The sequence below is a fragment of the Pseudocercospora fijiensis genome, assembly GCF_000340215.1.
Source record: "Pseudocercospora fijiensis CIRAD86 unplaced genomic scaffold MYCFIscaffold_9, whole genome shotgun sequence".
NCBI classification, from domain to species: domain Eukaryota; kingdom Fungi; phylum Ascomycota; class Dothideomycetes; order Mycosphaerellales; family Mycosphaerellaceae; genus Pseudocercospora; species Pseudocercospora fijiensis.
In genome coordinates this window covers 2,396,401-2,415,603 of record NW_006921540.1, presented here as the reverse complement: position 1 = coordinate 2,415,603, position 19,203 = coordinate 2,396,401, and the positions used below count along the sequence as shown (strand labels likewise).

The window sequence follows — 19,203 nt, the reverse complement described above, 5'->3', positions numbered from 1 at the left end:
AATTATCCCATTCGCATCACAGCCTCGCTGCCTCCCCTCCAATCTTCTTCGTGCAAAAAGCACTAAAGTACTCGTTCAGGGCATCCACAGTCCCACTGCCTTCTATAAGCTTCACGACGCAGCCCACATATCCATCCGGCCTCACAACCACAACTCCACCCTCGTCCTCACTTAGACCCATCTTAGCATGCGCAGCAGCCTGAGCTTCAGGAACGCGCTGATCCCAGACATCATCCGCATAGACATGATCTGTGTACCTCGCCAGCACCTCAGGGAGCAGATCTCTGATCTCGATTTCTGGGCGATGCGCGTTGAAGATTGTGTTGATTGTGAAGAACCAGGAGTGAGGATTGTGTCGTTCGTGGTAGTCAACATTATCGATGTCGGAGCGTTGGTAGGCAGAGTAAAACGAACCCTTCTTCTTCAGGTTTGAGGCGAAATCAGAGATGGCTTGTTTGGTTGTAGATGGTTTGCCGCCAAAGAGGTATATCCGGTATGAACCATTAAGAGGAATTTCTTGTTCGAGGTGGACCACATTGGCGTCAACGACCCTTGTCACAGTAGCTGGAGTGAGAATGCGGCCAGTACGGAGCTTTGTTCCCTGGTTCTTTTCTGAGAGGAAGAGCGGCGATTTCGCAGAATGTGACTCTGACCAGTTGAAGATGTTCTCGAGATATGCAACACCGTAGCCTGATGTGAATTCGCATGACTCTTTAAAGGTGGCGATGAAAGGATTTTCTTCGTTGTCGCTGCTGCCTGCGTTCTGATTTGAGGCGGAGGAGCGCTCGCTGGCAGAAGGTTGCCGGGAAGAGAACAGTTTCGCGTACTTGGCATCGAAATTGAGGAGATTCTCTGCAACGTATTTGCGTTCACTTTCGTAAGATGTGAGAATTGAGCGATCAGCGAAGCCAGATTCGACGTGGTGAATTTTCCAGGCTAGATTTTGTGCGTCAAGGAATGCAGTGTTCATGCCTTGACCGGCCTTGGGAGAATGAGTATGGCAGCAATCGCCACCCATGAATACGCGCTGATCCAAAGTATATCGGTCTGCGATGCCTTGGCCAATGGGGTAGACTGAGTACCATTCTACGCGATCCCACTCGATGTAGTATGGCTTGAGGATCTTCTTAGCATGTTCCTGGACTTCCTCTGTTGTGGCCTGTTTTCGTGGGTTCCAATCCGGGTCTGTGGATGATGCGATCTGGATATACAGACGAACCATGTTGTTCTCGCGTGGAATAACCATGATGGATCCGGCGTCTGAGTGGATTGTGCATTTCATCTAATCATTGTCAGCAGTTTCACATATCGCAGCTTCCAGGTTTCATACCTTGATATCTGGAAAATCCGTCCTCACGACACCATCCATGACACCCCAGACATACGCGATCGGATCCTTGTGAGTGATGCCCACTCCGAGCTGTTCTCTCACAAAACTTCTTGCACCTTCGCCAGAGAACAGGTACTTCGCTCTGACGGTCTCCTGCTCATCGCCATCAACATGCGCGATGCTGACCTCTACAGGGTATGTCGGGTCCTTTCCATCGTTCTTGAAGCCGGTGATCCTCCACGGCCGTTGTATCCTTGTATTATGCTTCTCAATATCCTTGATGAAGACTCTCTCAATCAACCCCTGATGTAAAAGCGTTGTAAATGGATATCTCGCATCAATGAACTTTGGACATGATGCCCAGGTTCCTGTTCTGTGAATGCCCTTGCCGCCATCTTGAGGATCCCAGAATGCGACTTCGTAAACCTTCGCGGGCTCATTCGCCATGATATCGCGCTTCAAGCCCATATTCCGTAACAGATCGAGCGATCGCGGCTGAATGCCATCAGCGCGTCCGGTCAAGGTCGGCTCGGGTCGCATGTCGATGTGTTTGATCTTGTAGCCCCATCTTGCGAGACAGGTGCTGAGGAGCAGGCCCACAGGCCCAGCGCCGACTATGACGATATCGTAATTCTCGATAGGCATCGTGTAGGCTTTCTGAGGAAGTGTTCTATTCGGAGAAGTATTGGGTATATTGCCGACAGTTTGCGATCGAGTACTAAATGTGATAAATGGATGGTAGACAGTACCAACAGCCTAGCGACCGATACGCTTGCATCTAGCCAGAGGAGAGATAGTGAAGATGGTATTGACGAGGAACTCGAAAAGAGAGGGTATGAAGGGGGGAGAGGACCTACCTTTTGAATCAGCCATGATGATTTCTGGAGCTGTCCACGCTCGAGGACGGCTAATAGAGTCGGAGGCTGCTGTTGCTGCAAGAATACTTCCCTTGTATCGATGCCGTGCTGCGAAACTCCCCGCTAAAGTGTCATCCGTGAAAGCTTGCCGGCCGGCCGGTCAGCCTCCCAGCCACATGACTTGCACTTGCACGCTGTCGAATTCCGTCCACATCTTCCGCAAGTGCTTCATCGACATTCGCCCGAAATTGTTTCTATATCGCAGGCGTTGCATTGGCTAGGCTGAAAGGCCGATCCGCTGTCACTCCGCTTGTGGAGTTCCTGGATAAATTTTGCGCGCTTTGCTTTCCCGGATGAAAAGAACGGATTGCTGCCCGTGGACATATATGACGGATGCGCTTGAAGAGCGAGAATCGGGGCTTCTGTCCCGTGAAGTTTGCACAAAATGACATGCTATCGCGAAGGTCTTGCCTGAATTCAAATAATTTCGGACGCAAGTCGAGTCTGCTGAACATAGAAGGGAACACCTGGCTTCGAAGCCTGTCAAGTTTCTTTACAGATTCCATCTAAACCAACTTTGATATCTACACCACGACTCCAAATCAGGATCGAAGACTTCCTCCAAGCGCCTCTTGTGTGAAAGCACTCTTGTAACCGTCTCGACGTTGTAGTAAAGCTGGCATCAGTGTCGAAGCATCCCGAGATAGACTGTTTGCTCCTGTCCTGAGTGTGCAAAGAAGCTGGAAATCACTCCAATGGTTAGGCTATGGCAGAGACGTTTCGGACGATTGTTGGATGCAGGTTGCCCATCAGCAATTGGAGTTACTGCTGCAGTACTTCGGCCTGTGCCCTAGCTTTGATGCGGGCGTCTTGCTCACTGTTTCTGCGCTTGCGAATAAGCCACATATCGTAGGCTTGTGAAGCGGCTTGATTCATAGCTTCTGAGATCTTGTTCGCTTCTTTAATTGACCGAGGATGCCAGACCTTAACATCTTCGTACTTCATCAAAAAGAAGACAATAGCGCTGGCGTCGGCGGGCCCGAGGGGGACGGGACTCTTGCTGGTGATGTCGCAGTGATATTGAAAGTCGATCCCAGCGCCATTCTTCACTGAGCTCGATGCGCGTATGATCCAGCGATGAAGATCCCTGTGAATGCGTATTTTGCTTTGCAGTAGCTGCGGCAAGTAGTCCAATTTGATGAGGATCGAACGTTCGGGTCTCCTCGCGGCGGCACTTCGAGAGAGTTGCGCCAATAGATGTGCAGAGCACTTGTTCAGAAATGCTACAACATGGGCGAAGTCGAAGTTCCGAACGGGGGCAATCACTCTGCGCGAGCGTGCCAAGACGGTTTCAAACATTTCTGCTCGTACGGACTGGTTTGCGAGGGCCAGCGGCGAAAGTGTGGTGAGATACGGTCTTTTGCAGCGTACGAGAAGTGGTGGATTGTTTTCGGCGTCTTCAAGATAGATCATGTCTCGCAGCTCTCTTGGTAAATCACAGAATCCGCTCCAAACCAGTGGGGATGGGGATGCCATCGACGTAGCCACCAATGACTTTGCATTACAACTTGCCATCTCCAGTCGCGCTCGTTTGGCCAAGGGCCCGTCTGAGTCCGGTTCGATGTCTTTGGTCAGGGTCGTCTGGCACATTTCTAGTGGAGTGACGGCTTGATCGGTCTGGCCCTTGACCAGTACAGACGGCAGAATTAGGACGGTGATTCCTCAAGGACTTGGAAACGGATTGGAAACTTTCATTAGCACGCTGCGACCAATCGATGCCGGCTGGGTAAGCGCAGCTTTGTGTGGATGGTTGAGCCAAGAGAACCTCTTTCTTCACGCCTGCTTCGTGGCATTTGCCCCCTCTTCAGGCCAATAGGTACGATTCGTAACACTGGAAGGGCATCAATGCGAACATCTGGGACATGGTGAGCAGCTGGCTCGGACCGCCGGAGAATACGAGAGAACAGGCCAGTGCCAGATGATGATTGCGCTGTTCGAGGTCGACTACAACAACAATCGGACTCCAGCAAGAGTCAGTCAAGTTATTCTTCGTAGGGTGATGCAGTCCGAACTTCTCTCCTCCCCTTCTCTTGTGTTGCAGCGGGACAGCCGCAACTCAATCTTGGGATCCCTGCGCAGATCTCGAAGGTCTGATGGCGCGTGCTCCCATCACCGCAACCTTGAAGTCTTTCACGCGCATAGAATCGATGTAGGTGCCATTGACCATTCATCTACATACGTCCAGCCTGAGGCAATGAAGTCAGCGTCAAGGGCCAGAGCAGTGGCTGATGGCTTCATTTGTTCCCAATGTCTGGTCAAGGCTAGGGGAAGTGGATTTCCTTTTCTGAATGCACTTTCACGCCGCAAGCAATCCACATTGACACGAGGTCGATTTCGATTCGTAGCGCAGAACTTCAATGGGTCGTGTAAGCAGCGACGAAGTCTTCTCACAAGAGGTGGCACCGCACCGACGACACTCGAAGCACACCAACGCGAAGTCGACCAAATATCAGAGCGAGTACGAGGGTTCTATGAGCGGAAAGAGAAGTTTAGGATATATCATGGAAGCACAAACAGCACTAGAAAGTCAGCGATGGGCAAAGACCCCAATACGGTTGTGGATACGAGCAGGCTGAACCATGTTGTGTCTGTGGATGTCGACCGGAGAACAGCATTAGTCGAGCCTAACGTGCCGATGGACAGACTGGTGGAGGAGACGTTGAAGTATGGTCTTGTACCTCCAGTCGTCATGGAGTTTCCTGGCATCACAGTTGGAGGAGGATATGCTGGTACTGCCGGCGAGAGCTCAAGCTTCAAACATGGCTTCTTTGATCGAACGCTGAACAAAGTTGAGATCGTGCTGGCTGACGGAGACGTGGTCACGGCTTCAGAGGCGCGGCATGCAGACTTGTTCAGAGGCGCTGCTGGCGCTGTAGGGACTCTTGGCGTGATAACTATGGCTGAGATACAGCTCGTCAAGGCGACGAGGTTTGTCGAAGCCACTTACCACCCTGTCAATAGTATGAAGGATGCTATAGTCAAGCTTCAGGATTTTACATTTCGACCAGAGGACTTTGATTACATTGATGGCATCATGTATTCGCAGACAAGTGGGGCCATTGTCACAGGACGAATGACTGATACACCCTCTACTGGCATGGAAATACGACGATTCAGCAACGCTAAAGATCCTTGGTTCTACCTCTACGTCAAGGACAAGATCTCGACCACAACTCAGCCGACCTCAGATGCTATACCCCTCCCAGACTATCTTTGTAAGTGTGCTTCTTCGCATGTACCCTTCTTGCTCAAGCACTTTGCTGATCAGTCGTTCCGATTGCAGTCCGCTACGATCGTGGTGGATTCTGGGTAGGTCAAGCGCCTTTTGACTACTTCAGGTTCCCTTTCAACAACTGGTCTAGAAGCTGGCTAGACGACTTCCTGCACACGCGCATGCTTTACAATGCCTTACACGCATCGGGTCGAAGCGAGCAAATGATTATTCAGGACCTCGCTCTACCTTATGACACCGCCGCAGAGTTCGTCACTCGCATGGACAAGCTGACAGGAATCTGGCCATTATGGCTTTGTCCGCTCAAGCAGAGCCTTCCCCCAACCATGCATCCTCATTACGAAGCATGGGAAGCAGATGGCAAGACGCTCAAGCCAATGCTCAACATCGGCCTCTGGGGCAAAGCTCCACCCACTCATGAAGGCTTCGTAAATGTAAATCGAAGCATTGAAGCTACATTGCAGGAGCTGCGAGGTATGAAGTGGCTATATGCCCAGACATACTCTCCCGAGGACGAGTTCTGGAAAGACTTTGATCGCTCCTGGTATGAGTCGCTGCGAAAGAAGTACCATGCCACGAATCTGCCAAGCGTGTGGGAGAAAGTTCATGTGGATCTTCAGGCGGATAGGAAGGCGAAGGGGTCTGCTGGTCTGCTAAAGAAGCTGAAGAATGTATGGCCGGTCCCGGGGATTGTGGGCTTGAGGAGGAGCATCCAGAGCAAAGATTACGTTGAAGCTAGAAATCCAGCCTGGAAGGATTGGGTATCTTCATCAGATGCGTGACGTTCCTTGATCAGGCGCGAGTGTAGTCGGCCGTGACAATGACACAAGGGCCTTTCCGATTTACATCCTGGTCCGACTGGGCGAGTCTGGCACTTCGTTATGGTCGAGTTGTTAGGAGCGCGTAGCAAGTGCATCATATCCAACATCACAAATCGAAAGTAGGCGCGCCTTCCATGTGAAGCAGGCACGGGCCTCAGTGCAGCCAATTCAACGGCCACTCCGCGGCGACTCCAGTATTGAACACAGAACTTCATGAAATCGAAATAACAACACCACAGCAAGCCAAAATGCAGCGGGCAATCATGCCGGCGCCGCCAACGACTTGGATGCCACCGTCTCGCCGGCCCACATTCAGCAATGCCGTCCCAGGCCCACTTCTTCCACGTACGATAAATTCTCCAACATGCAAAAGATACCTCCAACACCAATATAACAAAATGTATGTCCACCTCCTAATAATCGCCATTGTCTTCGCTAACACCGCTTCGCAGCGCGAACGTCCCCGGCGCACTAGTCCATTACCGTCGTCCGCTCTTCAAAGTCCTGCAGTACAACGACAGCTGCCTCCTAAAACGCATTCTCCTCCACATTCAAGACGTCCGCACCCTACTCCGCTGCATGCGCGTCTGCAGGATCTTCAAAGCCGTAACCAGTTCAGATCATCTGCAGCGCGCACTCTGGTACAGCCCAACACCACCTCATGAAGCTGGAATTCACTTTCTGCTTCACCCATCCGACCTCGACCCACTCATCACCTGGCTGCGAAACGAGCTCGACCTCTTCATTCAACCTTACTCATCGTCGACCAATTCATACACGGTCCTGTACTATCCGACCGGAGACGCCTCACATCGGTCCAAATTTAGTCAAACTTGGGCCCAGCAGCTACACAACTTCTATCCTCCTTCTTGGAGACGCATGCGCGTGATGAGAGGTGCTGAGAGAAACGTTCAGTGGAAGGTGGCCATGCATTATCGAGGGTACTTCTGGTATGCGTACCTGGGAGAGAGGCCTGAGCCTCCATTATTCGACGAGATTATGAAGCTGGTCTTGGTTCTGGCGAGAAGGTCTGGAATTCCATGCTAAGAAAGGACACTGGCGCGGTGAGGATGCTGCTCAGATGAGCGGGTGGCGTAGAAACGGACTTAATTGCATTAGAGCTACCACGGGCCCCAAAGTACTTTGCCCAAGTGCATTTAGCGGTGCTGGCGAGAAAGACTTGACACCATCCGTGACATGAATATTTAAACACCAGCATTACACCTCTCTCGCCCCTCACCCATTCTTATTTCCCGTCTCCTCAAATTCAAAGCCTTCCCTCTTCCCTCTTCCCTCATACCCATAACGTCTCTCCACCTTGTGACATGACCATACAAACCAACATTACACCTTCCTCACCTTCAACCTTCCCTTCCCCTCCTCGCCCTCACTCTCCTCAATCTCAAAACACGCCCCAATGCAGTCTTAGAAAGAAGGGGTTGGTGGGAGGATTGAGTCCGAGGAGGAGCGTTGGCAGATGATGATGTTGGGGAGGATGATGGCAGCGTCGTAGATTTGGAGGGAGAGGGAGAGGGAGAGGATTTATGTGACCACAGTGTAGTCGTCCGGTTATGTGGTATCGTGTTTCGAGACTCGTCCTGTGAGAGACCACATTAAAATACCCTGGTCTTGAGTCATCCCACATGATGCGCTGGTAGCATCTCAGTTGTACAGTCAAATGCGAATTGGCTCAGGAGGTAGAGGCGCTGACTTGGTGAAATAGTACGAGAGATATGGCTACCTGTTGTAGCGACTTACATACACTCCTACCCGCGATGCTTGCCTTCTGCACCTACTCCGGGACGCGGTTATAGCCATGATCATGATATCCAATGCTCGTCCAATCGTATGCACACCAATACAAGCTCTCTTGCAAAGTGGATCTAAGGTCCCTGAATCTTATTATCGCCTGTCGCTTGCTGGTATGAAGGTGGTGGAGCGTCATCGCTCGGTCCGGCCTCTGCCTGAATTGGAGCAGGTTGCGGCTGGGGTTGTGGTTGTGGGAACTGGGCGTTTGGTGCCGCTGCTGAGCTGGCAGTGCCATAGTTTCGTGGTTGACCGCCGCGTGGTGGCTTCGGCGCGTATCGTGGTGCGTCGGTCTGGACGTAGTAATACGTTATGGTGCCTCGCTCGGCATCGTGCTGTGCGACTTGCTCGTACGTTGGATCTGGTGTGATGGCGATGATATACCAGCTGTGATTTGGCATTAGCATATGCTGTGAATCATGCCGATGGTGACTACTCACGCATGCAGGAGGCCTGGTAGATACGCCAAACAGCACAGGGCGATGTTGATCATACCGTCGGCGCTGCAGATGCCTCTCTTCACCCTACTGTCGTCAGTCTCAAGATCGTTCTGCAAATAAGTAAAGAACAGAGTAACTCACCACACAGCCAGTGGAGGGAAGAGGATGGCGATGATGCCCAGGAATACGTCGGAGCCGCACATCTTGACTGCTGCGATAGTTTTTGCTTGTTCTGTGGTGCCCAAGAATACGTTGTAGGCGTATCGAAGAGGAGTGTGTTCACTCCAAGGAGGCGCGAATGTTGCCGCCTTGTTGCTCTCGTGACTGCAATGACGATCGAGTGCTGAGCCACACTCCCGGCGCCACCGCGCACTTGCTGCATGCAAGGACCCGCGTCCATCAATTTTGCATCAAACGAACTTCACGTCGTCAAAGCCAAGCAAAACCTCAGCCATGACATCCACCACTCCTTCACGGTAACAATGCAAGCAGACAGGCGCCGAATTAACGCGCCTGCTGGAGGCACAGCACCTCCGGTATTCATTACACCCAAGGACTCTCAGATCCAGCGGCCGAGGCGCACGCGAAAGCCAGACGAACACCGCAAAATCTTTCTTCGGACTGGCGTGGTGCCATCGGCAAGCGGTAGTGCATACTATGAGATCTCACCACATCCACCGACAGAGGCAAAGCAATTCTTGACACCAGACGCATCGAATCTGAAAATTACCTGCACAGTTCATGGACCCAGACCACTTCCCAGAAATGCAGCATTTAGCCCGAATTTGCTCTTGACCACTCATGTCAAGTTCGCGCCTTTTGCAACGCGGCAGCGAAGAGGGTACGTGCGGGACTCTTCGGAACGAGATCTCGGCGTGCATCTTGAGACTGCTCTGAGAGGCGTCATCATTGGTGACCGCTGGCCGAAGAGCGGTTGCGAGGTCGTCATTACTGTGCTCGAAGGCGAGGAAGATGGTTTCTGGGCTGAGCCTTCGCAGGGCGGCAAGACTGGCGGCTGGGGCATGATGAGTGTGCTCGCTGGTTGCATCACGGTGGCGAGTGCGGCTCTGGCAGATGCTGGCATTGACTGTGTGGATTTGGTATCTGGAGGGGTCGCTGCACTGGTCAACTCCAATGGTGGCCATGAATACATCCTGGATCCTTCGCCTCCCGAGCAGGACATTAAGGCCGCTTGTGTGGTAGGCTACCTCCAGAGCAGGGATGAGATCACCGAAATGTGGATGAAAGGCGAGGCTGCTGCCGAGGCTGAGACGTTGATTGACCATGCTGTGAAAGCATCGGTCATGACCAGGACTGTGCTGGCAGATGCTGTGAAGGAAGCGATAGAGCTCAAGTTGAGCAAGCTTCCCGAGACTGCCAATGGAGCACCGCCAGCCGCTAAAGGTAAGGGCAAGGATGTGATCATGACTGGATGAAAGATGCTTGGACGCACCTTTAGCTGTTCCTGTCTAAGCTTGGCCAAGGAATCACTGCTGTCTCGACATGGTCCATCAGCATTGCAGGTACGTCCTTCATGTCTCCTTTCTCTCAGCTTGACATGATTAGCATCAGTTTCATGCACCACTCATATACCTCCGGGTGTTGATGAGGAACAAACTACAACACAATATGATCTTGAGCTAGCGCACCCTTTCATAACGACTGATGGTATCGAATGATACTCACTGATTTATCCAGCAGGGACGCACTGCTGCGAGGACTGCTCGGGTTACACAATCACATTCGCGTACTTTCGCCGGCGGAGCTTGAGTGCGCCGACATGATAAATTCTTCAAGGTGTTCACTCTTGACTTAGGTCGAGGCCACAAGACCTACAGGCTTGGTACGAGTATACCACAGGCTGGCCGTGGCAGGGTGTACGCTGCACCTATACTGTTTTCCGGATAGATGGTGCAGACATTGAGTACTATCTCGTCATTCGGGAGGACATTCATCATGGTAGAATGGTTGAACCTGCAGCTCGTGTCCTTTAGAGCAAGATATCTGGAGAAGCCTTTCAGGAATCCACAGCAGTGTCATACCTGCAGAGCGAAAATTGTACTCAGAGGACACATTTTCCTCCTCTTCCTCGGACCGTCTACGATGGACATTACATACTGTCCTATAAGTCAGTCGACGAAGCTAGACTGCAGGATTGCAATCACTTTATCAGTCCTGCAGCCCTTTCACTGGACACTCCTTCATGCGTACGAAAGCTTTGGGTCTAATGTTTGAGCCACATTTCTTGTTTCAATTGTCGCGGCGACCCAGCAGAAGCTTGATATGAGAGCACGCGTCATATTTCAAATGTTTGTGCCAGAGTATATCACATAACCATCACAATCAATAAATTTGTGCGAGAGTCGAAGACGAGCGACATGGCAGCAAAAATATTCATTGGTCGCGAAAACACACTAGTCCCCAAACAGCCACGATACACTCACACTTTCGCGAAGCGGGAGTAATCCCGTATCGCCACATCTCAATTAACTTCCTTGAAAGTTGAAAGCACCACATCAACCCATCAAACCTCAGTATCCATCCATCCATCCATCACACATCGCAAATTCAAATCCAAAATCCCAACATGGATCCCGAAAAGCAACCCCTCCTCCCCCAACCACCAAGCAGGACCGAGCCCGAACCCACACCTTCCCTCCTCGACCTCCGAAAAACCGCCCTCGAAGCCCAACGCGCCTACATGCGCGCCTGGTCCCGCGCAACCTCAGGGAAGTGGCACAAACGCATCATGTTCTCCGTCACAGCCCTCTTACTCACAACCCTCCTATACGGCACAATAATCGTCGTATCCTCCGACTCGACTCCTGCAAGAAAAGTCCCTCTGGAAGCACACATCATGTCAAAATGCCCGGACGCAAAAGACTGTCTGCATGACTTGATTTTACCGACGATGCAACGCGTCGGGGACAAAGTAGATTTTCGGTTAAGTTATATTGGAAATGCGACGGAGAATGACGATGGGGTGGAGTGTAAACATGGACAGGAAGAGTGTTTGGGGAATATCATTGAACTTTGCGCTGCTGAGAAGTATCCGGATGCGAAAACTTGTACGTGGTTTTTTGTTTCGTTCATGTCACTCACTTGGCTTGCTTGCTTGCTGCTTTTCTTATTTGAGCTGTCGGACTTTTTTGCTAATGATGCATGGCTAGATCTCGGATTTACTATGTGTCTTACCAGAGAGTATGAACGGATTCCGGAACGGGCGTTGATCGAGGATTGTGCCTTGGAGCATGGTCTTGATATGGATCAGATACAGGCGTGTACGATCAGTAAAGATGGGGCACTATCCGTGGACCTTCTCAAGGCCTCGTTCAACCGCTCGTCGAGCGCCGGCGTCACGAAGAGTTGTACCGTACGATTGGACAACAAAATCCGCTGTATTCGGGATGGAGGAGAGTGGAAGGATTGTCCCGCTGGTCACAGCGTTGACGACCTCGTGAAAGATATTTTGAATCTTTCAAAAGCCTATTGAGAGGAGCAGTGCTTAACCGAATCCTGGCTTTTAAAATTCATGCCAGAGATTCATCCTAGGACCAAAAATTGCATATCGTCCGTCATGCCATTCATGCTCCTAATGATCATATCATCCGTTCCTCCACTTCCGAAAGGGCTCATATATCCGGCTCCACAATGCTCCTTCTATCGCCATGCAAAGAGGAATTCAGAGAGAAAAGGCGCTTGCTTGCTGGCTGCTTGCTGATGCCGATGTTGAAATCACTAATAAGTAGCCTTGTTGAGCGCCAAGAGCAGCTGCATTCCAGGATGTTCGAGTTAGGGTTGCTGACCGGTTCTTTTTCAGCCAGCTTATGATGGAGCACTTCTTCACCAAGGACCCCAGTTCATCCTTTGCGAACCACTAGAAGCGAGGACCTCCCAGCGACCCATCTTCTCCTGCGTGCAGAATGGGTGGCGAAGTGCCACTCCCAAGACGTACTCGATGAACTCACGGCTCAGCCCGACTTCGCCCTCGCTCGGGAACATGTTCACGCATCTGGTCTAGCTGAGTTCCCACGCAGCTGAGCGGTGATTGACTTGGGATATTTTGAAGAGTTGGCCGTGACGTCGTTAACGCTGTCCCAGATCTTCACGAGGTAACGTCGATGGGCGTGGTCATTCCAGTTTGATGGCGCTTTTGGCGCGTTCCGATGAGCTCTTTGGTCGGTAAGGTCGAGTGTTTGGGTAATGGCTTGGGTGGCGCGGCGGAAGAGTGATGGGTTGTTTCTGTCCATACTGGAGATGCCGGCCATAGCAGTGTGTTGATCCAAGAAAGCAGTCGTGGTGGTCTTGGCTCTGCCCAACTCTGGGCGAGTGGGAAATGTGGGTGCGACAGTCGATGCGACTTCGGTGTGTACGGCAGCTACGGTGGTAGCTGCGCGAAGGAGATGCGGTCTGTGGATACTCGCATCCGCAATCGAGTGCGACAGCGGCCTGTTGTCGCTGTTGTCAGAAGTTGAGATTGTGATAGTGGGTATGCTGGTGGGTGGCTCGAGCAAGGGAGTGCGTTCAGTGGGTGGATCTGGCCTTGCAACAAGGCCTTCTCCATCGCGAGCGACTTGCGGAAAGAAGTAGCTGGAGATCTTCCTGCTGAAATATGCCGGACGTGGCTGCTGGCGAGGGTCGGCCATGACTCGGACCTTGGGAAGTCTATCTGTACGTGCAGGGGAATTGTAGTGTGCAGTAACCTTGCCGAGTCCGCTGGTGGTTGATGTCGATGTTCGGATAAGTTCGCGGGTGGGAAGGCAAAGACATTGATTGCCGGAGCGAGCATGTGCTGTTGCAAACAAATTTGAAAGCGAGCCCATGTGACAGGCTCACAAGTGAAGGCAAAAAACTCGGCGGCTTACCTGGCTGCAGACCCTTATTCACCCATGATTGCGCTCTGTGCCCACGTGAATGCTGTACGAAATGAGAATTAGGGGCAGGATGGTGAAGCGTGGTTTGGAGTCAAGAAGTGATGTTGAGAGGAAAAGATCTGGATCTCGGCGACCCTTGCGATTGCTGAAACGCAGGTCAGGACGTCGTTCTGCAGGGAAGGAAGGGCTATCGGCATCGCCATCAAGCGGGGCGGGGTTTCATCACGGCGCAGGGCTAGTGGCTCCATTGATGTGGATATAGCTTGCAAGTTGCAGCTGGCGGAGGTGCTTGGCAACAGGGAATATTCTACAGCACAGCCCGCGAGACGAAGCGGTGGTGGGCATCACGTCCATGTGGACAGCACAGGTCGCGCTGGCGCTGGGTGCTGAGCGGACATTGGTAGCCACGCACACAACGGCAGCGGCATCGCGGGTCAATACCACCCACGCTTCTTCCACTGCACATTTCCATCCAGCTGTCTGCAGTCTGCACGAGCTCCCAAGTGGCTCGTCTCGCGCCCGCGCCCGCGCCCTCACCAAAGCTAAGCGTCGCTCTCCGGGGTGCGCCGCTGAGAGCTGTCGGAGTTGCAACCGGGCCCGGTATTTCATTGAATGATTGAAAATGCCTCCTTCACGTGCGGCCGCGCTGCAGTGCCGACGGGAAGCGCGCCTTGCATTATTGACCATACGATACCACTCGACTCCGAAGCAGCATCAACGATAAGCGATGCCATGCCTGATTATATTGGCTGTGTCTTGTCGAGCAAAGTGGCCAGCCACGCCAGCTTTGTCCAACAACAGCCTCTCTCAATAGAAAAGCTAAAGCTATCTCCTTTCATGCCCCGTCAGCTTTCGTGTTATCTGATGGTGCCACCAGATTGGATAGACAAGCTCCCAGGAATCCATGCACTCATTCTGGCCCCCAATGGAACCATGGCGGCTGCGAGGTCGTGTCATAGTAAAGCTGTGCGCAAGACCGCGAGCGATCGTTGCGTGCTCTGACCATATCACTGTCATCCGTGTTTTCCTTGTTGTCCCCTCTGTTGTCTCCATCATCTCACGTATCAGAGATCCAGCACAGCACCTGCCCTGAACGGATCGCCCGTTGCAGGGAAGATGCGCCGATCAGCCGTACTTCAGACACCCTTCTTGCCTCGCTACCATCTCAGCAGAATCCTCCAGGTTATGCGGACGTTGTCCTTGACGCTCGCGCTCGACGGAGGGCTGGGGGCTTGCATGGTGGATGAGGTGGTCGTTGAAAAAACCTGACTTCAGGATGTCTCGCGCAGTTGTACGCTGCTCCGCCCTGCCCTTACATACTGCGGAACGTGGTGACACTCAGACAGCGCGTGCGAGTGGCGCTCACCGCTATGCGAGTCGCGAATCAAAATCTCGTGAGATGCGCGCAAGTGGAGCTGTACCAATACAATCAAAAACCTAGGAGAAATCTGGTCTGGAAATACGCCGACAGCGGGTCTGAGCGTATGAAAACTTCTTGGCGTCATCTTCGAGAAACTTTGAAGCTTGCTGCAAGCAAATTCACATTAGAACGGGGCCTCGAAGACATCAACAAGGGGAATGCTGTGTCTGCATCGATATCTACTTCCCCTAGAGGCACTTCAAAATAGCTCAACTTGTCGCTGCTGCCAAGACTCATGTTGACCACATCGCAGCTGTTTCACGGAAGGCCAGCTTCACTATATTTTGGCATTCCTGTACCGTGTGCATCTGAGAAAGTCTCGACGTTGCGGCAAGCATTGAAGGTAAAAGCCGAAGGGTGCACCCATAACCTACTATCACCGTGTAGCAACGGACCGCTGCTGTGAAGCAAGCCACATATATTTGGGATGCCGATTTCAGTTTGGACGAACTTGTTCACTGCAACAATAGTGTCGGCGCGGCCGAAGACCGCATGAAACCCATCTGCTGCTGTGGTGAGTGGAAAGAATGCCACCTCGGGCTTCCCAGAGCTACGAACAGCAAATTTTCCGCCGCGGAAGCAATCGTGCGGCAATAGTGGTAGAGGTAGAACTGCACTCGTGGCGCTGCTGTCTCACAAAGAGGATATGAACTGACGCACCACTCATTGCATACGCAAATCCTATGGTATCCTAGTGTGGCTCAAGAAGTGCAGACCAACAAATGCAAAGGCGATCTGTATGCCCAGGCGACCTCTCACGAATATATAGCTTTGACGCGTCTATCAGACCAATGCTTGACACCGCACACATTCAGTTCTCATGTCACATTCCGCCGCCGGGGCCTGTGAATCATGCCACCCCTCCTCGTGCTCGAATGCATCTTGCCGTAATCCCATCCCCGCGGCAGCCTGACAGCCTGATAGCCTGATGATAAGAACACGGACGGGTCGATCACCGTGTCTCGATCCCAGCGTAGCTCCAATAATGCCAGGCCCCCCAGCGCCGCCATCTCACGGTAAGTCTTGCCGAAGCTGGAAGTCAACATCTCTCCCTCTCTCCCCTTCTCAATCTCAACCAACATTGCCGAAACACGAAGCTGATCTGCAGAAGACCCGAGCATTCAAGAGATATATATACCAATATATCCGTTCGTGCGGTCCACAACTTCAACGCTTTCGCTGTGTTCCGTAAACAGATCTGCATCTGCTTTTGGAAATTTGGAAGCTTCAAGTGTCAGACGCGTCATCAGACCACAAAACAGGAAACGTGGAAAGTCAAGCGACGAAAAAGTTCCAATGCGTTTCACTATCAAGACTTGTACAGTTGTACGTACATTCATCATCTCATGTACAGTTGTCCTCCGTACAAGCGGTGTTTATCTTTTTGCCTTACTCGCTCTTAAAGAGGGTGCAATTCTTCGCCAGCTACTCGATACGCCTAGCCCAACAGATTTTCCTCGAGTTGTAGGCACTAAATTATTACAAAGGATAGAAAGAATAAAAAGATTACAGAAGGCCCAAAGAAGTAGAATATCTGACACCCTGTCGCGCACGGACCATAGCCGCTTCAAAAAGAACACTCCTGTACGAGAACCAGCCGGATGCAATGCCAAATTCCCGGGCCTCTCACATTCAAAGTTGAATTTCAAACCGCGCAACCTGGCTCTACCAGGATATCACACTTCGTACCCAGCACGTCTTTCACATTATCATGGAACGGTCGGTGCATAGGGATGCCTCTCATCAACTCGGAATTCGCCAGTCTGTCACTCACCCCCATTCATTATTTTGACATGACTTGAGCAATTTTCTTGCCTCTGATGAAGCATGCGTGACAACAACAGTGTCAGCACGCTACTACCAGTCCGCAGTCCTCGCCCCTCTGATAATGTGTCTCGCGCTCAGACACCCACCCGAAGCTCGAATGACGGCGGCAAAATGGAGCCTTTGCAGTGCGAGGACACCAGCCGCCGGCCTTCTATTCATGAGAACCCAGAGCTCCATAGACACACGGAGGCTAGCAACTTGGAGCTCTTCTACGACCTATTCTTTGCCGCCAACTTGACGGTTTTCAGTAATATTCACGAAGTTACGAATAGCGCTACGCTCAAGCAATATGTGTGTCGAAAGGACCTTCAACGCAAGCGCAGCGGGCTTCGGGTATGCTGACATTCTGCTTAGGTGGGATTCTTTTGTATTCTATGGCTGACCTGGTGAGTGAGCAATCATACCAGCGCAGTCGGCATCTCAAACAGCGTCTGACATGCGGCTGACCCGATTCAGGTATCAAGTCGGTCTCTATGATGTTCGCTTTTCGGTCGACTCGATCTTTGAGCGAGTTGCCAAGGCGGTCCAGTTCCTTGTCATGATAGGCTTTGCTATTGTTGGTCCAAAGTACAGCGTTGGCAGGGCCCATGAAGGAGCCGGCGATGAAGAAGTCGTGGACGGAGCGCAGCCGTCTCTTGGTTATTATTTCGTGAGGATTTTCTCACTCGGTCCAGACCACTACTTGCTGACAGAAAGTATAGAAAGCATTGACTTTATTCCTCATGGCTTCCCGACTGGTACTTGTCTTTCAGTACACTCAATCGATGTGGCTTACTCGACAGTACAAGCAGACTATTCTACCAATGTCGCTCATTGCAACAACCTACTTCGTTGCAGCGATGGTCTACCTCGGTCTGTTCTGGACTTTTCACAAGGACGGCCACAGTCATTACTACGTCGTCTGGTACTTGGTCGCCATCCTGGAGTCAATCATAGCAACAATGGTATCAGCGATTTGGAAGAAGGCCATTAGCTTTAAGGGCACGCATCTGATCGAGCGAATGTCCCTTCTCACCCTCATTATTCTTGGCGAGGGCGTGGTGAGTCTCGCCTCGAAATGTCAGCGGATTGTGAAAAGCGAAGGGGCTTTGAAATTCACTACCAGCACCGTCGCCAACGTCGTATGCTGTGTCCTTATCCTGTACTTCGTGTACATGATCTACTTTGACTGGCTGGAAGAGGAGCACTTCGGGAACATAATGCAGCAAATTTGGTCCTTGCTGCATTTCCCTCTACATATCGCGCTTGTCCTTGCTGTCGAAGGCATGGCGCAATGCATCACTTGGCGAGCAGCAGTGGTTCGAAGCAATCACTTCGTCAACCAATACCAGGACTGGAACAACCTCATCTCGCAGGGCAACTTCGCAGAAGCTGGAAGAAGAGTCAACAAGACCGCTACGAAGCTCCTCCATCGCGGTCTCCTTGTCTCCAAGAACCTAAAGGAAACCTTAGAGCTCATACCAGACATCCCGAATGCTGCGAACGCCTCACGAACAATAGCCAATGGTGCCAACAACACTGCATTGGCAGGCGACGCTCTCGATTGGATCTACTTCACCTTATTCAAGACCATCTTCAACATCGCCGGCTTCGACAGCCCCATCGAAGGAAAAACCGACATCGACGCAGAACTAACCGAAAGCTCCGATGCCCTGAAAATGGATTTCGCCGACGAGAACGCTACAGCAGCCGTCATAAACGCAACTTCGAGAACCGCAGGCGTCTTCGGACTCACGTATGGATACTTTTTCATCTCCATCGGTCTGGTCGTCATCCTCTGCTGCGTCATCGCAGGTTTGAGCAAACGTACCAAGAGCAGGTTACAACTCGCAAGATTAATCGCGAGCAGTGTCATCGGGTGTGGATTATGTTTGCTTGCTACACTTGGAAATACATCCGCCGGCACGGACTTCGCGTTCAGTCCTTGGCTCCTACCTACTGTCACGTTGGCTTTGGGAGTCGTGGTTGTCTTGAACAGTGTCAAGCCTGCGGTGCCGAAAACTGGGATGCTGGGGTTTAGGAAGGGTTGATGGTATGGTATATGATGAATGTTGTAGTGTACAATTACAAGAATGAATGTACGAGACCTCGCCGACGTCGTTAGAAATCTTGGCATTTCACTCACCCAACCAACCCTCTTTACAAGTTCTCATCTTGTCCCATCTCTTATCTTCCCTTCTCACACGAACCTCCCTACCATCCTACCATCCAATCAACAATCTCGCTGCCCTGGTGTAGTGTAAGCCTACCTCTTCACCAAACAATCTGGTTCGAATATGACTCTAACATTTCTCTTAGCGGTTATCGTAAGCTTCAGTCTTGCTCTCGCCTCAAGTAAACATGGACATATGGATCTTAACAACATCACAGATGTAATTCTCACACACTGAAGGTCCTACGTTCAAATCTCAGGGGCAGTAATCATTTGAATGCGTTCAGGATGATGAATCTTTGAAAATGATTCCTTTATGTTGGGGGGGGGGGGGGGGGGGGGGGTTATTAGTTTCATGTGCTTGCTTCATGTGATCGAAATCGC

At 51.6% G+C, this 19,203-nt stretch overlaps 7 protein-coding genes across 7 annotated transcripts; 4 read left to right on the top strand and 3 right to left on the bottom strand.

Annotated features, from left to right (window-relative positions):
• Positions 1-16: 16 nt before the first annotated feature.
• MYCFIDRAFT_56894 (uncharacterized protein) lies at positions 17-2,054 on the bottom strand (the record flags this gene model as incomplete). Its single annotated transcript, XM_007932400.1, has 2 exons — positions 1,331-2,054; positions 17-1,282 (listed from the first exon to the last, which is right to left on the bottom strand). Exons 1-2 carry the CDS (start codon positions 1,973-1,975, stop codon positions 17-19), a joined length of 1,911 nt encoding a protein of 636 aa, XP_007930591.1. The 5' UTR covers positions 1,976-2,054.
• Positions 2,055-3,477: 1,423 nt separating this feature from the next.
• Positions 3,478-6,261, top strand: MYCFIDRAFT_190858 (uncharacterized protein; the record flags this gene model as incomplete). The annotated part of the gene is made up of 3 exons (XM_007932778.1): positions 3,478-3,592; positions 4,644-5,462; positions 5,531-6,261. The coding sequence occupies 3 exons, from the start codon at positions 3,478-3,480 to the stop codon at positions 6,259-6,261; spliced, it is 1,665 nt and encodes a 554-aa protein (XP_007930969.1).
• Positions 6,262-7,999: 1,738 nt separating this feature from the next.
• Positions 8,000-8,799, bottom strand: MYCFIDRAFT_78350 (uncharacterized protein). The gene is made up of 3 exons (XM_007932552.1): positions 8,688-8,799; positions 8,547-8,630; positions 8,000-8,493 (listed from the first exon to the last, which is right to left on the bottom strand). The coding sequence occupies exons 1-3, from the start codon at positions 8,747-8,749 to the stop codon at positions 8,184-8,186; spliced, it is 456 nt and encodes a 151-aa protein (XP_007930743.1). The 5' UTR covers positions 8,750-8,799; the 3' UTR covers positions 8,000-8,183.
• Positions 8,800-8,985: 186 nt separating this feature from the next.
• MYCFIDRAFT_56888 (uncharacterized protein) lies at positions 8,986-10,724 on the top strand. Its single transcript, XM_007932399.1, has 2 exons — positions 8,986-10,069; positions 10,245-10,724. Exon 1 carries the CDS (start codon positions 9,029-9,031, stop codon positions 9,980-9,982), a length of 954 nt encoding a protein of 317 aa, XP_007930590.1. The 5' UTR covers positions 8,986-9,028; the 3' UTR covers positions 9,983-10,069; positions 10,245-10,724.
• A 360-nt stretch (positions 10,725-11,084) lies between these two features.
• On the top strand, positions 11,085-12,149 carry MYCFIDRAFT_212440 (uncharacterized protein). The gene is made up of 2 exons (XM_007932777.1): positions 11,085-11,614; positions 11,717-12,149. Exons 1-2 carry the CDS (start codon positions 11,134-11,136, stop codon positions 12,037-12,039), a joined length of 804 nt encoding a protein of 267 aa, XP_007930968.1. The 5' UTR covers positions 11,085-11,133; the 3' UTR covers positions 12,040-12,149.
• On the bottom strand, positions 12,070-16,624 carry MYCFIDRAFT_178753 (uncharacterized protein; the record flags this gene model as incomplete). The annotated part of the gene is made up of 26 exons (XM_007932776.1): positions 12,070-12,138; positions 12,197-12,317; positions 12,353-12,370; positions 12,394-12,516; positions 12,555-13,377; positions 13,412-13,424; positions 13,457-13,607; positions 13,647-13,996; positions 14,056-14,116; positions 14,140-14,169; positions 14,201-14,245; positions 14,295-14,447; positions 14,482-14,584; positions 14,614-14,757; positions 14,787-14,947; positions 14,986-15,072; positions 15,103-15,158; positions 15,204-15,390; positions 15,458-15,531; positions 15,557-15,575; positions 15,600-15,634; positions 15,668-15,942; positions 15,979-16,183; positions 16,380-16,465; positions 16,500-16,579; positions 16,611-16,624. 26 exons carry the CDS (start codon positions 16,622-16,624, stop codon positions 12,070-12,072), a joined length of 3,483 nt encoding a protein of 1,160 aa, XP_007930967.1.
• Positions 16,522-18,758, top strand: MYCFIDRAFT_86942 (uncharacterized protein). The gene is made up of 4 exons (XM_007932775.1): positions 16,522-16,958; positions 17,022-17,053; positions 17,124-17,316; positions 17,369-18,758. Exons 1-4 carry the CDS (start codon positions 16,668-16,670, stop codon positions 18,695-18,697), a joined length of 1,845 nt encoding a protein of 614 aa, XP_007930966.1. The 5' UTR covers positions 16,522-16,667; the 3' UTR covers positions 18,698-18,758.
• Positions 18,759-19,203: the final 445 nt, after the last annotated feature.